Source organism: Hyaena hyaena, unplaced genomic scaffold (genome assembly GCF_003009895.1).
Source record: "Hyaena hyaena isolate Hyena2069 unplaced genomic scaffold, ASM300989v1 scaffold_198, whole genome shotgun sequence".
Classification (NCBI taxonomy): domain Eukaryota; kingdom Metazoa; phylum Chordata; class Mammalia; order Carnivora; family Hyaenidae; genus Hyaena; species Hyaena hyaena.
In genome coordinates, this window is record NW_024080829.1 from 1,208,877 (window position 1) to 1,222,984 (window position 14,108).

The window sequence follows — 14,108 nt, forward strand, 5'->3', positions numbered from 1 at the left end:
TAGTGAATTTACGACCAAGGAAATAACAGGATGCTCTTAGTGAAAAACAGGATAACATATAGGTTAAATTGTATATAGATAAGCTAGGAGTCATTCTGTCTGGCTCTCAAGAGGATGAATGTTTCTGAATTGGTTTGTTTGTGGAAACTACCAACGGGGCTCTATATGTATCAGTCTTTGCATCTGGGTTTATGTTTTAATTACTCTTATCTGTCCTCATCCCAGCTGCCAGTGTAAGGGAGGATGTTTGTGGAGTGTAGGCCTTGAGGAAGGGACTGCCATAAATCACCAGTTAGTAAGTTATGTTCTGCCCTTATTTGTACCTTAACTATAAATTAGGTTCTTCTGACATGGGACCAGACTCAATAGTAACTCTTGTGTTCTTAACCCCCTTTATTATTTAAGTCTTGGATCTGCAAGGCCCATAGGAAGAGCCTTTTGACAATGATCCATAGAGCTTTCATCTAAAATCTCTTTTGTAAAGACAGGAAAATGCTTTTCCTTATGAGGTATCTATGTTCAGAATATGGGTCTGATATGGAATATTGTGAGGCCTGGTCAATACCAGCAGGCTCATTTCCAACATGAGCCAGTAGTAGCAGAAGGAGATCCCAGTTTTCATTTCTCATGGCAGGAGCTGTCTAAACGCTGCCATTTCCTTGCTGTGACTGCCATCCAGAGAGGCCGGTGCGGCTCCCGGCACTAATTCACCTATTCTCTTCTCTGCCTCTTTACTCCATGCATTGGACACCTCCGTTTTAGTATACACCTCATTTATAGCATTTTTTAAATTTTTATTTATTTATTTGTTTTTTATTTCTGAGATTGTGAGAGAGAGACAGCATGAGCAGGGGAGGGTCAGAGAGCGAGGGAGAATCAGAAGCTGAAACAGGCTCCAGGCTCCGAGCTAGCTGTCAGCACAGAGCCCAATGCAGGGCTCAAACCCAGGAACTATGAGATTATAACCTGAGCGAAGTCGGACGCTCAACCAACTGAGCCACCCAGGCGCCCCTTCAAGCATTTTTTAATTCATCACAACTATTTTTAAGGTCTGTAGTCTTTAGCAGTAGCTTCTCTGATGTCTTCCATGCCTTTTTCAAGTCCAGCGATTAATTTTATGACTATTGTTCTAAATTCTTGTTCAGTTATGTTGCTTGTATCTGTTTTGAGCAGTTCTTTAGCTGTCATTATTTCCTGGAATTTCTTTAGAGGAGAGTTCTTCCGTTTCATCATTTTGGCTAGCTTTCTGTCTCTTGTTAATTTTAAAAGCTTGTTATGTGCTCTGCACGTGCAAGTACTGCTATAATAAGGCTCGTTGACTGTCCAGGGACTGTCCATTCAGGAAGTGTTCTGAACACACTCTTTACTTCTCTCTGCTCTCCCATGTTTTAAGTATATGGTGTCATACTTTACATCCTTTCATTTTGTGAGTCCCTTGACTAATTTTTATATATATATTTAATTTTACTGCTTTTGTACTTCCTACTTTTCTTACTCCTGTTTATGGTCTTTCCTTTCCACTCAGAGTCTCCTTTAACATTTACATTAGGGCTGTTATAGTGGTCATGAATTCCTTTTGTTTGTGTTATTCTTAATCTCTCCTATTCTGAATGATAACCTTGCTGCAGGTTTTTTTCCTTCCTGACCTTGACTATACCATGACACCCCTTCTCAGCAAAGTTTCTGCTGAAAAATAAGCTGATAGCCTTATGGAACTTTTCTTGCTTCTTACTGTTTTCTTTTCTCTTGCTGCTTATAAAATGCTGTCACTACTTTTTTCCTTTTTTTTTAATAGTTTATTGTCAAGTTGGTTTCCATATAACACCCAGTGCTCATCCCCACAGGTGCCCTCCTCCATGCCCATCACCCTCCTTCCCCTCCCCCCCATACCCATCAGTCCTCAGTTTGGTCTCAACATTCAAGAGTCTCTCATGGTTTGCCTCCCTCCCTCTCCCCTCTTATTTCCCCCTTCTTCTCCCCCACGGTCTTCCGTTAAGTTCCTCCTAATCCTCCTATACGTGCAAACATATGGTATTTGTCCTTCTCTGCCTGACTTATTTCACTTAGCATAACACCCTCAAGGTCCATCCATGTTGCTACACACGGCCAGTGTCACTTTTTTTTTTCCATTTTAACTACTTTGTATATTGGTGTGACCTCTTTAGTATAATTTTGTTGGAGGCTCTATGTGCCTCCTGGATCTAGATATGTTTCCCTTCCCAAATTTGGGTAGTTTTCAGCTATTATTTCATCAAGTAAATTCTTTGCCCCCTTTTCTCTCTCTCCTTCTGGGACTCCTATAAGATGAATGTTATTATGCTTGATGGTATTTCTAAGGTCCCTAAGTCTGTTTTCATTTGCTATTCTTTTTTCTCTCTCTTGTTCAGTTTGATTGCTTTCCATTACTCTGTCCTCCAGGTTGCCTGTCCGTTCCTCTGTACTCTCTACTATTTATTCTCTCTAGTGTATTTTTTATTTCAGTTATTGAGTTCTTCATTTCTGAATCGTTCTTTTTTAGGTTTTCTATCTCTCTTTTGCGTGTCTCATTGTGATCCTCCCCTCTTTTCTCAAGTCCAGTGAGTATCTTTATGACCATTACTTGCTATTTCTTATCTCTGTTCATTTAGTTTCTTATCTTGATTTTGTCCTGTTCTTTCATTTTGGACAGAACCCTCTGTTTCATTTTGTCTGTCTTATCTGTTTCTGTTTGTCAGGAAAGTCAGCTCCATCTCCTGCTCTTGAAAGTAATGGCCTTATGAAGACGAGGTCCTGGAATGCCCTACAGCGTAGTGTGCCCTACTATTGTGATTGAGCTGCTTTTGCAGTATTCCAGCCATGGCTGTCTTTGCCTGTTGTGGGCAAGATTTGGTCCCTGTGTTGTTGTTGTATCAGTCTGGGGCCACCTTGAGCTTGAGTTGAGTCAGACTAGGCACTGCTGTGTGCTTTCCCTGTATATTCCCCTGAGAGACTTTCATTGGTGGGCAAGGCCTGCAATGAGACCAGCTGTCTGCCCTCAGCCTACTGCTGGCGCCATAGTTGTGTGTAGTTATCTTTCCCTCTCCCTGGGGCAGGGGTCACTTCAGAGTGGTGCTGCTTCCTGTCGAGTCTGCTTGCACGATGCCACCCTTGTGGCACCGCTGTGGATGGGCTCTGGCCAGCAGTATATTGGAGGAGGTAGGTCTGTAGGAGAATGTGAGGACAGGTCATGCTGTTAGCAAGTTAGATAGTGAGTGTTGGACCTGCATTGGTTCCCACTGGTGTCCATGTATTTAGGCTAGAAGGCAGGGGAGGAAAATGGCACCTGCCAGCTCTTGGAGAAGTCTCCCAAGGATCCCTGCCTCTCCCGCACACTCTCTCAGATTAGTAAAAAAAATAAAACCTCCCTCCCATACACCCCAGGCTTTAAACTGTTCTATGCTGTATCTCCACAAGGCTGTTTGTTGTGCTGTCTTTTTTTTTTTTTTTTTTTAAACATTTATTTTTAAGAGAGAGTAAGACAGAGTGGGAGGGGAGGAGGGACAGAGAAGGAAACACAGAATCCGAAGCAGGCTCCAGACTCTGAGCTGTCAGCACATAGCCCAATGCAGGGCTTGAACCCATGAACTGTGAGATCATGACCTGAGCCACCCAGGTGCTCCTGTTGTGCTATCCCTTTAAGTGCGAGACTCAGTTTCATATTCCCCTTTAGGCTCTCCATAGCCCAGCCTGCTGAGTTTTAGATCATTCCATTTGTTAAGCCCTGCTGATTGTAGGAACTTTCAAAATTATGCTCCTCTGGTTTTCAAAGCCAAATGCTCCAGACCATGTCTCTGCCCTCCCTACTCTATTCTGTGTGGCCTGTTCTCTACATTTAGCTGTGAAGAGTCAGTTCTGCCAGTCTTGGGGTTGTTTTCTGGGTTATATATACTGATATAGGTGTTATCTAGGTGTATCCAGGGGACAAGGTGAGCTCAGGGTCCTCCTACTCTGCCATCTTCCCTGGAAGTTGCTGTTATCATTATTATTTATATTACTAAGCCCAGTTAATTTGTTTTTTAATCTACCCGATTATATGGTCAATTAATTTATGATAAAGGAGGCAAGAATATACAATGGGGAAAGACAGTCTCTTCAATAAATAGTGCTGGGAAAATGACAGCTACATGTGAAACAATAAATTTGGACCACTTTTTAACACTACACACAAAAACTCAAAATAGATTTTAATTTCAGTATTTTAAAAGGTGAGAAGATACACTCATCTCTCCATTGGTCATAGATACAGGTTTCATAAACCACTTAACTTAGGTCTTACTACCTACCACTTGAACTAACTGCAGGTTCAAGCTTTTTGCAGGGGACAAGAAAGTTTTTTTCAGATAATCTCTTTAAAACTAAGTGGTGCCAGAAAAGATCACATAACTACCACAATAATAATCTTTTTGTACCTAAGTTTTATGAAATAATCAAAATCAAATTTGTGTAAGCTGTTTTCAATCCTTACATCTAACATTTTCCCCTTCTAATAAGTTTTAAAGTCAACAATCTCCAATTATTTATAGTCAAGTCTAGGTAAAGATTTTAAAAGTTCTTGTATTATTTTGGGGAAGCATTTTCTGCCCTACCATTGTAACATTTCTTTTGTTAGAAACAGCATTTATGATGTTAGATGTAAAATCTAACATCCTATCAGGAAAAAAATTGCATGGTTTCTGTAGCTTCTGGAACCATTTCAAAACAGAATATTGTAAGACTGTATTAATGTAGAGCTATATCAGAGATGTATTTACATTAATAAAATATGCTTTATAAATTAATCTCAAGTCTGAGCCAGACACGGAAGGGTGGAAAGCCTGAATTCTGTACCCACATAATCAACAGTCTGTGGAAAATCTGGGAACTATGCCCTTGGTCTCCAACATAGCAGAGTTGGGAAATGACACATTCTTTATGAAGCACTCATCCAGGAAATGAGTGGGTCAAAAAGCACACCAGTAAAAGGTCCATAAACTTGTTTTATGAATGAACAGCATAAAGTGTACTGGCTCCAATCTTTAGCACCTTTTATGAGTAGGTCATAATTTTTTAATCATTCACCCAATTTTTACCCTGTTGTTGGATATATATAACAATTCTAACAGAAAAAATAATCATGTCAGCCATAATATGGTCCCATGCCACTTCATAATTATTTGTAGTCAACTTTTTCCCTATATATCCTCATTGTAAGATCAGATCTTCCCGCTTGCCCTTCCAGCCAAAAAATGAAATGGTATACACAACACAAAACAGCACAAACTTAATCAGATTTATTCATACTACCCATGAAAAGCAATTACATTTGTACATAAAATCATTAACACACAGACAAGAGAAATCTGATTAGACACAGTACAGAAAATAAATGTGAAAATCAAAAATAGCATATTTTAGTTATTAAATTTATATTGTACTTTCTACTTATTTATAGCAGCATCTGTAAGATTCCTCTATTTGTTAATAGTTAACTAGCAGCAAAATTTTTAAAATTACATAAATTCAGTAGGTATTTCCCTCTACTGTTTCATTCATACACAATTTATCACATTAACCAAACAAAACCATTTCTATTTCCTAGAGAAAAAGGTAGGAAATGATTTCATAAGTCACCAGTGCCCCCAGGAAAAAGAAAGGGAGGAGTGAGGAAGGAAGATGAAAGAAATTTGCATGTAATTTTGCTAAAAAATAAATTCTCAATCCCTTGACCAATTTTTGTGGCGTCTCCATGTGTGGGTTAGTAACTGAAGCTGTGTTAACTTTATTTTCTTTCTTGCTTTATATTGCAGCTGAAAAATATGTGGAAGTTTCCAGGAGGTCTGTCAGAGCCTGGAGAAGATATTGGTGTGTACCCTACATATTTTTAATTAAATTATTTTAATTTTAATTTTTAATTCAGGAAATTTGTGTTTACTTTTTAGCTCTATAGCTGAAAATAAGATGATAAATTTTCTGAGAAATTTCAGAGGTTACTTTAGGGCTAATATAAAATTAGCAGCAAAACTTGTAATATTACAACTTATTCCATTAGTATAAAAAATACCATTAGGCGCATACCTCCTGTTCTGTTTAGGATTGCTTCTAGATTAACTTATTTGAAAATAAAAAGCTTTATATATATATACATTGGTAAAGTTTAGCATTAAGGGTTATTTTGGATAGGACTAATATTTTTCCTGTAATTAAACTATAAGAAGACACAAATACAAATTTTATAAATACTTATTTTGATGTTCATTTAAAAGTCACTTACAGAGCACTACTGACTTAATTCTCCCCTTTATAATAATTTTATCTATTTAAATAGTCAGGAAGCCAAAACTCTCATATAAGAAAGTCTCAAAAGAGAGAGGGAGTTCCCTAAAACAACTCCCTGACCTCAATATTTAAAACTGGGAAATGTGAAATAAGCTAATAACTTTACATGTTACTGATGTTACAGTAAAGAGTAGGGTAAAAATGAAGTTTTCCTACATATTCCTTAACCACTGAGTCAGTTGCAGTCTATCATAATAATAAATCAGTAGAGGACTCATTTGATACCAGTATTATTTCTCCATGATTGTTTCTTCCATATGCACAATTCCCTATTTAACCAACATTTATATATAAAGGCAACTTCCTAAATTATCTGTACACATCTTAAAATATTTATATACTTGAAATTTGATTTCTTTTTAATGTTACAGAGTAAAATGCCCCTTACACAGTATATAGCCAACCCCCAACAAACCAGAAGTAAATTTACTACAATGAAATACATCCATAACAGATTTGGGTTTTTAGGTACTTAAGGGACCTTCTGCTTAAATTCCATTGTTTAGGTCTTCTTTGGAAATAAAAGATTTTGTAATGCATATGCTGAAAGGGCCATTTACTTTGGAACAGCTACTTAATTTCATACTAATGTGATCTACGACAGTGTATGTGAGCTAGTTAAATTTATTTTCTATCTTCACCCAGTCCATATTGGGCAAAAATCAGGCCACAGGAGGTTTGTTAGTTTCTTCTTTTGAGTCTTGCCTTCCTAAATGAATGGACTTTTTTGAGTTTTTATGGATCCTTAATTTTTAATGTACTTCTATTTAAATGCAAATGAACACATTTCCAAGCCATGTATGCATAATTTTAGGTTTAAGTATACTCCAGAACTTTTAAGTCCAGATTAAAAATTTTTTAAAGTAGTGAATCCTGAATTTAAATTTTTGTCGTTGTCACAACAACCCACCTATTTTTAACAACATATATATGCCTCAACCATGTGGAATTAGAAGCAGCAACTGGCATTCATCATATTGCCTAGGAATATTATAAATTAAAGCTTTGCCTTAGAACTGATAAAACCCTGAAAGCAGCTAGAAATGATAGCTGACAATAGCGTTCTAAAAGACCATATCTTATATATCAGAGCATTTGTCTTTTAATACAATATTCTTAAGTATGAAGCAAAATCACCCAACAATTATTAAAATTACTTTCTTTAAACCCTGTATTAAGTATGTAAGAAACATTTGTTTGGAATCCTTAATTCTATGTTAATACTAGATAAATGAAGCACTATTGTCCATAGTGCTTAAAAAATTAAGGGGGGGGGAGCATCTCCAAAATAGAATGCAATCCTCAGGCTTTAATGTAACACCCTAACAGTACAAAAGGATTTACAAGGTTAAAAATGGATAAGTTGCCTTCCTAAAAAATATTACCAGTCACAGGAAGAGGATCCCCTGCATAGGAAAAGGACTGTAAAGTAGTGAGGTTCTGATCAGAGCTAATCAGTGCACCAGAATCAGAGGGAAACACCAGGAAAACCCACATTCTGCATCATTTTTCCAATTTTTTTCCAACCTAATCCTATTGTTAAATATTACAAAATAGAAATAAAACTCCATTTCACTGTCTTGTAACTAAACAAAACACTAGGACACATATAAAACAATAATGTTAGTTCAGCTTACAGTACAAAATAAAGGTAAAACAGAATAAAGCAGTTTATCTAGGTAAAATTTTTAAAATCATGGTGAAAGCCTTGGGGTGAAGATTTCCATCTTGAGGTGGATGAGCTCACTCATACCCTGGCTGAAAAAGCACTTATCTACCCACTCATTGTTTAGTCTAGTCAATAATAATCTTGATTAAAGTTAAACTGATCAAACTACTCACGCAGTGTTGAATTTGAATCCACTGTCTAAAATGTCTGCTGAGTAGGGTAGATTCACTCATGAGTCTGTACTGCGCTTCCGTTACGCACAAAAAGGCTAGACTCCAAACAAAATGCCAGACTCTTAATTAATGGTACTAAGAGTTTAACAGGACCCTGGTGGTTAATTTTCAAAGCATTGAAGGAATAAAAAATAAGCATTTAAGCAATAAAGTGAAATCAGCAAATGACATGTAAAATTTAAGACTAGTGCAACCTTCTAACAAATTTAGTAACAAACATGTATTGCATGCCAGGCTGAAAGTTGTTTTTCTTATTAGATTTTCCTTTTATTAACACAAATTATTCTTTTATGTTTTTAGTTTTAAACAGTAATTTCTAACCAGGTTTAATTTATGGCAAATCTCAAGGGAAGGAGAAGTCAGCATGCAAATCAAAATAACAGACCAATGTCTCATTTTAGGACCTTTTGCTCTTCCTGTGCATATTTCCAGAGCGGTTTCTTAGGGTTTAAAAAAAAAAAAAAACAAAAACAGCATATGTAGGAAATTGTTAAGACAGTCTTTAGTCAGAAATTGAGACATTTTTCCTGGACTTCCTCTTCCTTACCTATTCTTCACCAGTAGTACTGATAAGACAAGTAAAATTTTCAATATAGCAAACAAGGAAATAGAAGGGTCTTTGAGCAAAAATCTGTGGCGGTTGTGAAATTAGGAAGCTTCCCAGGAAACTGGGCAAAGAAGGCAGCTTTATAAAAGGTTTTTCATGAAACACTTTGGGAGACTCTGACAGAGCATCACAAAATTAGAGAAAGCCCTTTTAGGGGGTTCATCTGGAGATTTAGAAAAAGCAACCACAAAAATGTTAGTCACAATAAAAATTTTGCCCTAGAAATCTGCATAATATTGAAAAACTCAGCCTTATAAAATGTGAAATCCTAGTTGTATTATTACAAAATTCTGTAAATTGCAAGTTTTTTGAACACCTTTGATAATGTGACTGTAGCTTGTTGGTGCTGGAGGAATGAATCCAAGTTCTTTGGAATCTCAAGAAACAAAGGAAATGCCCCAGATGACCATACTGGAATTCCAATGACAGGTTAACTACGGGAGCATAACAAAATGGTTATAAATCGATCTGTTCTATGGCTTCGGTGGCTTGACAGTTCCACCGAAGATCACCAGGAAAGCTTTGAACACTGCTCCATTCAATCATTCTGCAGCTCTACAGACTTCTATAAGGAAGAACGGATCACTTTTTTTAAATACTGAAACATATAGTAGACAGTTTTGATGGATGAGCAGGAACAGGATAATAATGAAGAAATATGTAGGAATATTAACTGCAGGAACCTAGGTTTTCAACTTTTGGGAAAGAGCAAGAAGAGATTAAAAATGTGACTTCAAAAATATACAGGTGGGTAAGCCTACAACTAGCCAAAGAACTATTCAGTATCTCAAAAGCTTCTTAGTTATACAGTGGTAAGAAAATACCTTGGTATTTCAGGATGTCCAGAAGGCAAGGAGTTTATGTTGAATACTTCCTTAGGATGAAGTTTTGCTTTTCAGCCTTTAGATAATGTTATATTATCTAAAATACTTTGATGATTAAAATTCTAAAAATGTGATCTTTACTGATTTGTACATCTTTTATATAGGAGACACAGCAGTTCGAGAAGTTTTTGAAGAGACTGGTGTAAAATCAGAATTCAGGTCCCTTCTGAGCATTCGGCAACAGCACACCAATCCCGGAGCTTTTGGAAAGTCAGATATGTATATCATCTGTCGCTTAAAGCCATATTCATTCACCATAAATTTTTGCCAGCATGAATGCTTAAGGTGTGAGTGGATGGATCTCCATGACCTGGTCAAGACTGAAAACGCAACTCCCATCACCAGCAGAGTTGCTAGGCTGCTTCTCTACGGGTACAGAGAAGGGTTTGACAAGATTGATTTCACCGTGGAAGAACTTCCAGCAGTTTACACAGGCTTGTTCTATAAACTCTATCACAAGAAACTGCCAGACAATTATAGAACTATGATAGGAATGGATTAAATCCTTATTTGTGTGTTTTAAAAATTTTTAAGTAAATTATATATGTAGAATAATGCGTTCCATATTACAAGAAGTAGTGGACATTTGGGGTTAACTAATATATGACTAATTTTCTACTGTGTATAATTTCCATGAGGAAAACTTGTTTTTAAAAGCCTCTTTTCAAATGAAGCAAATATATGAAAAAGACTGTTGCTCTACACAAGCTTCACTGGATAAAGGCAAATGCTATATAAAAGGTGGAAGTCTATACTTTTTCCAGGGATCTCGGATGCTTTTCTTTACTAAGGCAATGGTTAAATATTTACTGTTAGATAAAAGGTTATCTGATCATTTATCCAAACTGAGCATTTTTTTCTTCTTTCACAAATTTCTAAAATCTATGTCTTCATGTGAGATGAGATCAGATGCTGCTATTAAGATCAGCTCTTAGCAGACATTGGAAGAAAAAGTATAGCTTTCTGCCCAGGTCCTGTTTTGGGTCCAAGTTTATACTGCCCAGTTCGTTTCAGTGCCACATACCAGCTGGAGTATTTCCTTGACCGATAAGTATTGTAGTTATTAGATTCCAATCGTTCAAAAAAGAAACACTCGTCTGTAACACATTTCTGAAAAATAAAGAGAATGAGTAGTTGTTATTATGTTTTCACATGAAATACTTATGAGAGTTGCACTGCCCATTTCATTCAACCAGCAGCAGTGCTCTTGGCTTTAGCAGATCAAACTAGTTCGCAAGACTCGACGGGCCAAAGTCTGACAGAATCTAGCTCTGCAGAGGGAGGTCAGCAGGAGAGCTTTCAGGCACAGCTCTTCAGAGGAGGAATTCAAGGACCATTCTCCAGCCCCTACTAGGGACAGGTCGGGTGTCAGGCAGCGAGAGCACAACAGATGCTGTTGGAACCACACTGCCTCCAACTTGAAACATCTCTTGAACACAGCTTTCATGAAGGGGGATATGCCTGGTAACAAAGAGCACACTTCACTTAGTGAAATCCAAAGCTGTGGTTAGGTATGAATGGTGCATCCATACTCCTCCCAGTCCAGAGGCTGGTTACCCATCAGGGCTTGTTTTTACTAGTATCAAGGTTCCCCTGAAACTGCTGGAAGGGGAACCCAGAGATAACCTTCATAAAGAAGAAGGCTTTTGTTAATTCTTTATCAATTCCTTAAATTATAGCAATTTTTTTCTAGTAGCTGACATTTGTTAAGGCACAAAAAAATAGTTTATTGTACAAATAGCTAATGTATATAATGCCAAAAATTGTGTTAGAACATTATATATGATTAATATTCTCAAAACACTAACAGATAGTGAAGCATAAGTAACAGACCATATTGATTTCTGGCAGTGTCTTTCTCATGGGAGGGGAAGCTACTCTCTCTTTTTATTTCAAGTGAACTCTTTATGTGGGAGGGGAATAGCTAGCTTTACAAATAGTTAGACCTGGAAATACTTTCCCAAGTAATGGAGTCCAATAGGTTGCTACATTATTTCAAGTAAATGTTCAAAAATCAACTTCACAGGGTAAACTGATGATACTTCTTGACCTCGGGGGTTATGTGTTTGAGGGGGTTTCAACAAATGATTTACTTTAAAAAAAAATCGCTTCTTATAATTATGAATTATAAGCTCATATAGAAGACCATATAAATATATACATATTCATTTTTCAACATATAAATATAACATGTACATATAGATATATGACATACGCCTGTAGTTTTGTATTAATAAGTCTACCAGATCCCAGCTTATTGCTGTATACTCAAATCTAGGAAACTTCAGGAAACACACAGTCAGAAGACTTGAATCTTTTCCCAGATTCTTTAGTTCTAAGATAAACTAACAGTGGCACAAGCTGTGAGAAAAACATAAATCAATAAGCAGAACAATGAAAAGAGCTGGCATAATAACCAAAATGAAAATGATCTAAACGTAACAGGCGTCTCCGTCATCTAAAGTAAGGGTGTGGTACTAGATCTTGTACTCTGCTTCTAGGAATAACAGTTTTACTGGATATTTACTTTGCCTTAATGTTTTGACCATTGTTAAGTTTGTATTTCCAATTTGAAAAGTTATCTGACTTGCCCATTTTTTGCAACAAATTACTAACAAAGCAACTGAAGTCTTTCTGATGAAGATAAGTGACAGCTAGCATTACAGAGCAGCACACATGGCACGAGGACTGAGCTGTGTGATACACAGGACTGTCCTAGGCATAAAGGTTATACCTAGGATAACATGGATATGCTGTAGCCAGTACTTTCACTCTTCCTTTGAAGTTGATTACGTCTTTTGTATTAACTGAAGTCAACCTGTATTACTTTGTCATTTTCCAGTGCCACCGATAAAAACCTTCCTCTTTCCTTCTTCCAGGTTTAGGATCAGGAGTAGAAGCAAATAGTGGATCTAACTCTTGATTTCGGCTCAGGTCATGATCTCACAGTTTGTGAGATAGAGCCCTGCAGTGGGTTCTGCGCAGAGGGAGTAGAACCTGCTTAAGATTTTCTGTCTCTCCCTCTCTCTCTGCCCCTTCCCCACTCACATGCATTTTCTCTCTCTCTCAAAATAAATATGTTAACATTTAAAAAAAAAAAAAAAGTAGCAGCAAGCAGAAATAAAGAAGGAGATCAAAAGTTATTGTAGGGGCGCCTGAGTGGCTCAGCTGGCTAAGCGTCCGACTTCAGCTCAAGTCATGATCTCACGGTTCATGGGTTTGAGCCCTGCGTCGGGCTCTGTGCTGACAGCTGAGAGCCTGGAGCATGTCTTCCAATTCTGTATCTCTGTCTCTCTCTCTGACCCTCCCCTGCTCATGCAGTCTCTCTTTGTCTCTCTCAAAAATAAATAAAACATTAAAAATTTTTTTTAATGTTTTTTAAAAAGTCATTGTAATTGTAAAGATAACATAAAAAGTCATCATTGAGCTTCACAGGCTAATTCCCCAGACAGAGACCTGAACCACTTCATTCAGTAATCATATTAGACACCGATTGTCTCGTGTTCTGTCAGCTTCCAGGATGCCCCACTTGCTAAGCTGGCACTCCCTACAATGCCTGGCCTAATAGGATACATACCATGCCAATAATATCAGTCTTCTCAACCAGTTACTAGTACTTCAGAGAAAAGAAATAGTACCAGGGATTAATTAGATAATACGTCATGAACCCACATTTTTGGTTTTGTTTTGCGTTTTCTGTAGAGAACTTACTTGTACCTTTACAAAAACAAATGAGAGGGAAGGAAAAGGAAAACTAGATTCTGTGCTCAATGTTCAGATATGTAAATTTACTAAGCTATTACACACTGAAAACAAACTACATTTTTCAAAAGGGGTAATAGGGCCAGAATTCAAGTCTCTCAAGTCAAGCAGGCATTTAACAGCCAAACGTAAATACAGTTGTCAATCCTCCCATTCTAAGTTCACAAATCATCATCATTTGTTGTGATTTCAATATTCCTTGTTAAAAATGAATGCAATGTAATTTTTGCTAATATTTATAAACATTTACAGAGCTTTTTCCCTATTTTCAATGTTTAATTGCTCACCTTTTCAAACTTAGAAGGGGGTCTTCAGAGGAATGACATCATAGAAGAAGCAGATAAGTAGTTTCTAAAGGCTTATAACAATTTGTACCTCAGCCCCTCTGGAAAACAGTGTGGAGGTTCCTCAGGAAACTAACAGTAGAACTCCCCTATGACCCAGCAATAGCACTGCTAGGAACTTACCCAAGGGATACAGAAATGCTGAGGCATAGGAGCACATGTACCCCAATGTTCATAGCAGCACTCTCCACAATAGCTAAAACATGGAAAGAGCCTAAGTGTCCATCAACAGATGAATGGATCAAGAAGATGTGGTTTATCTATACGATGGAATAC

General features: G+C 37.2%; 2 protein-coding genes across 6 annotated transcripts in view; one reads left to right on the top strand and one right to left on the bottom strand.

The window, feature by feature from the left end:
- NUDT6 (nudix hydrolase 6) overlaps positions 1 to 10,252 on the top strand; it is a 48,243-nt gene extending 37,991 nt beyond the window's left edge. For all 5 annotated transcript variants that reach the window (XM_039241614.1, XM_039241618.1, XM_039241617.1 and 2 more), the window contains 2 exons: positions 5,805 to 5,859; positions 9,831 to 10,252. In XM_039241614.1, coding sequence (XP_039097545.1) covers positions 5,805 to 5,859; positions 9,831 to 10,228 — 453 coding nt within the window. In that variant the 3' untranslated portion in view covers positions 10,229 to 10,252. The remainder of the gene's footprint in view (positions 1 to 5,804; positions 5,860 to 9,830) is intronic.
- Positions 10,253 to 10,321: 69 nt separating this feature from the next.
- Positions 10,322 to 14,108, bottom strand: part of FGF2 (fibroblast growth factor 2) — a 66,198-nt gene continuing 62,411 nt past the window's right edge. Inside the window, 1 exon segment of the mRNA XM_039241607.1 lies at positions 10,322 to 10,836. Within this exon segment, the coding sequence (XP_039097538.1) occupies positions 10,651 to 10,836 (186 nt within the window). The 3' untranslated portion in view covers positions 10,322 to 10,650.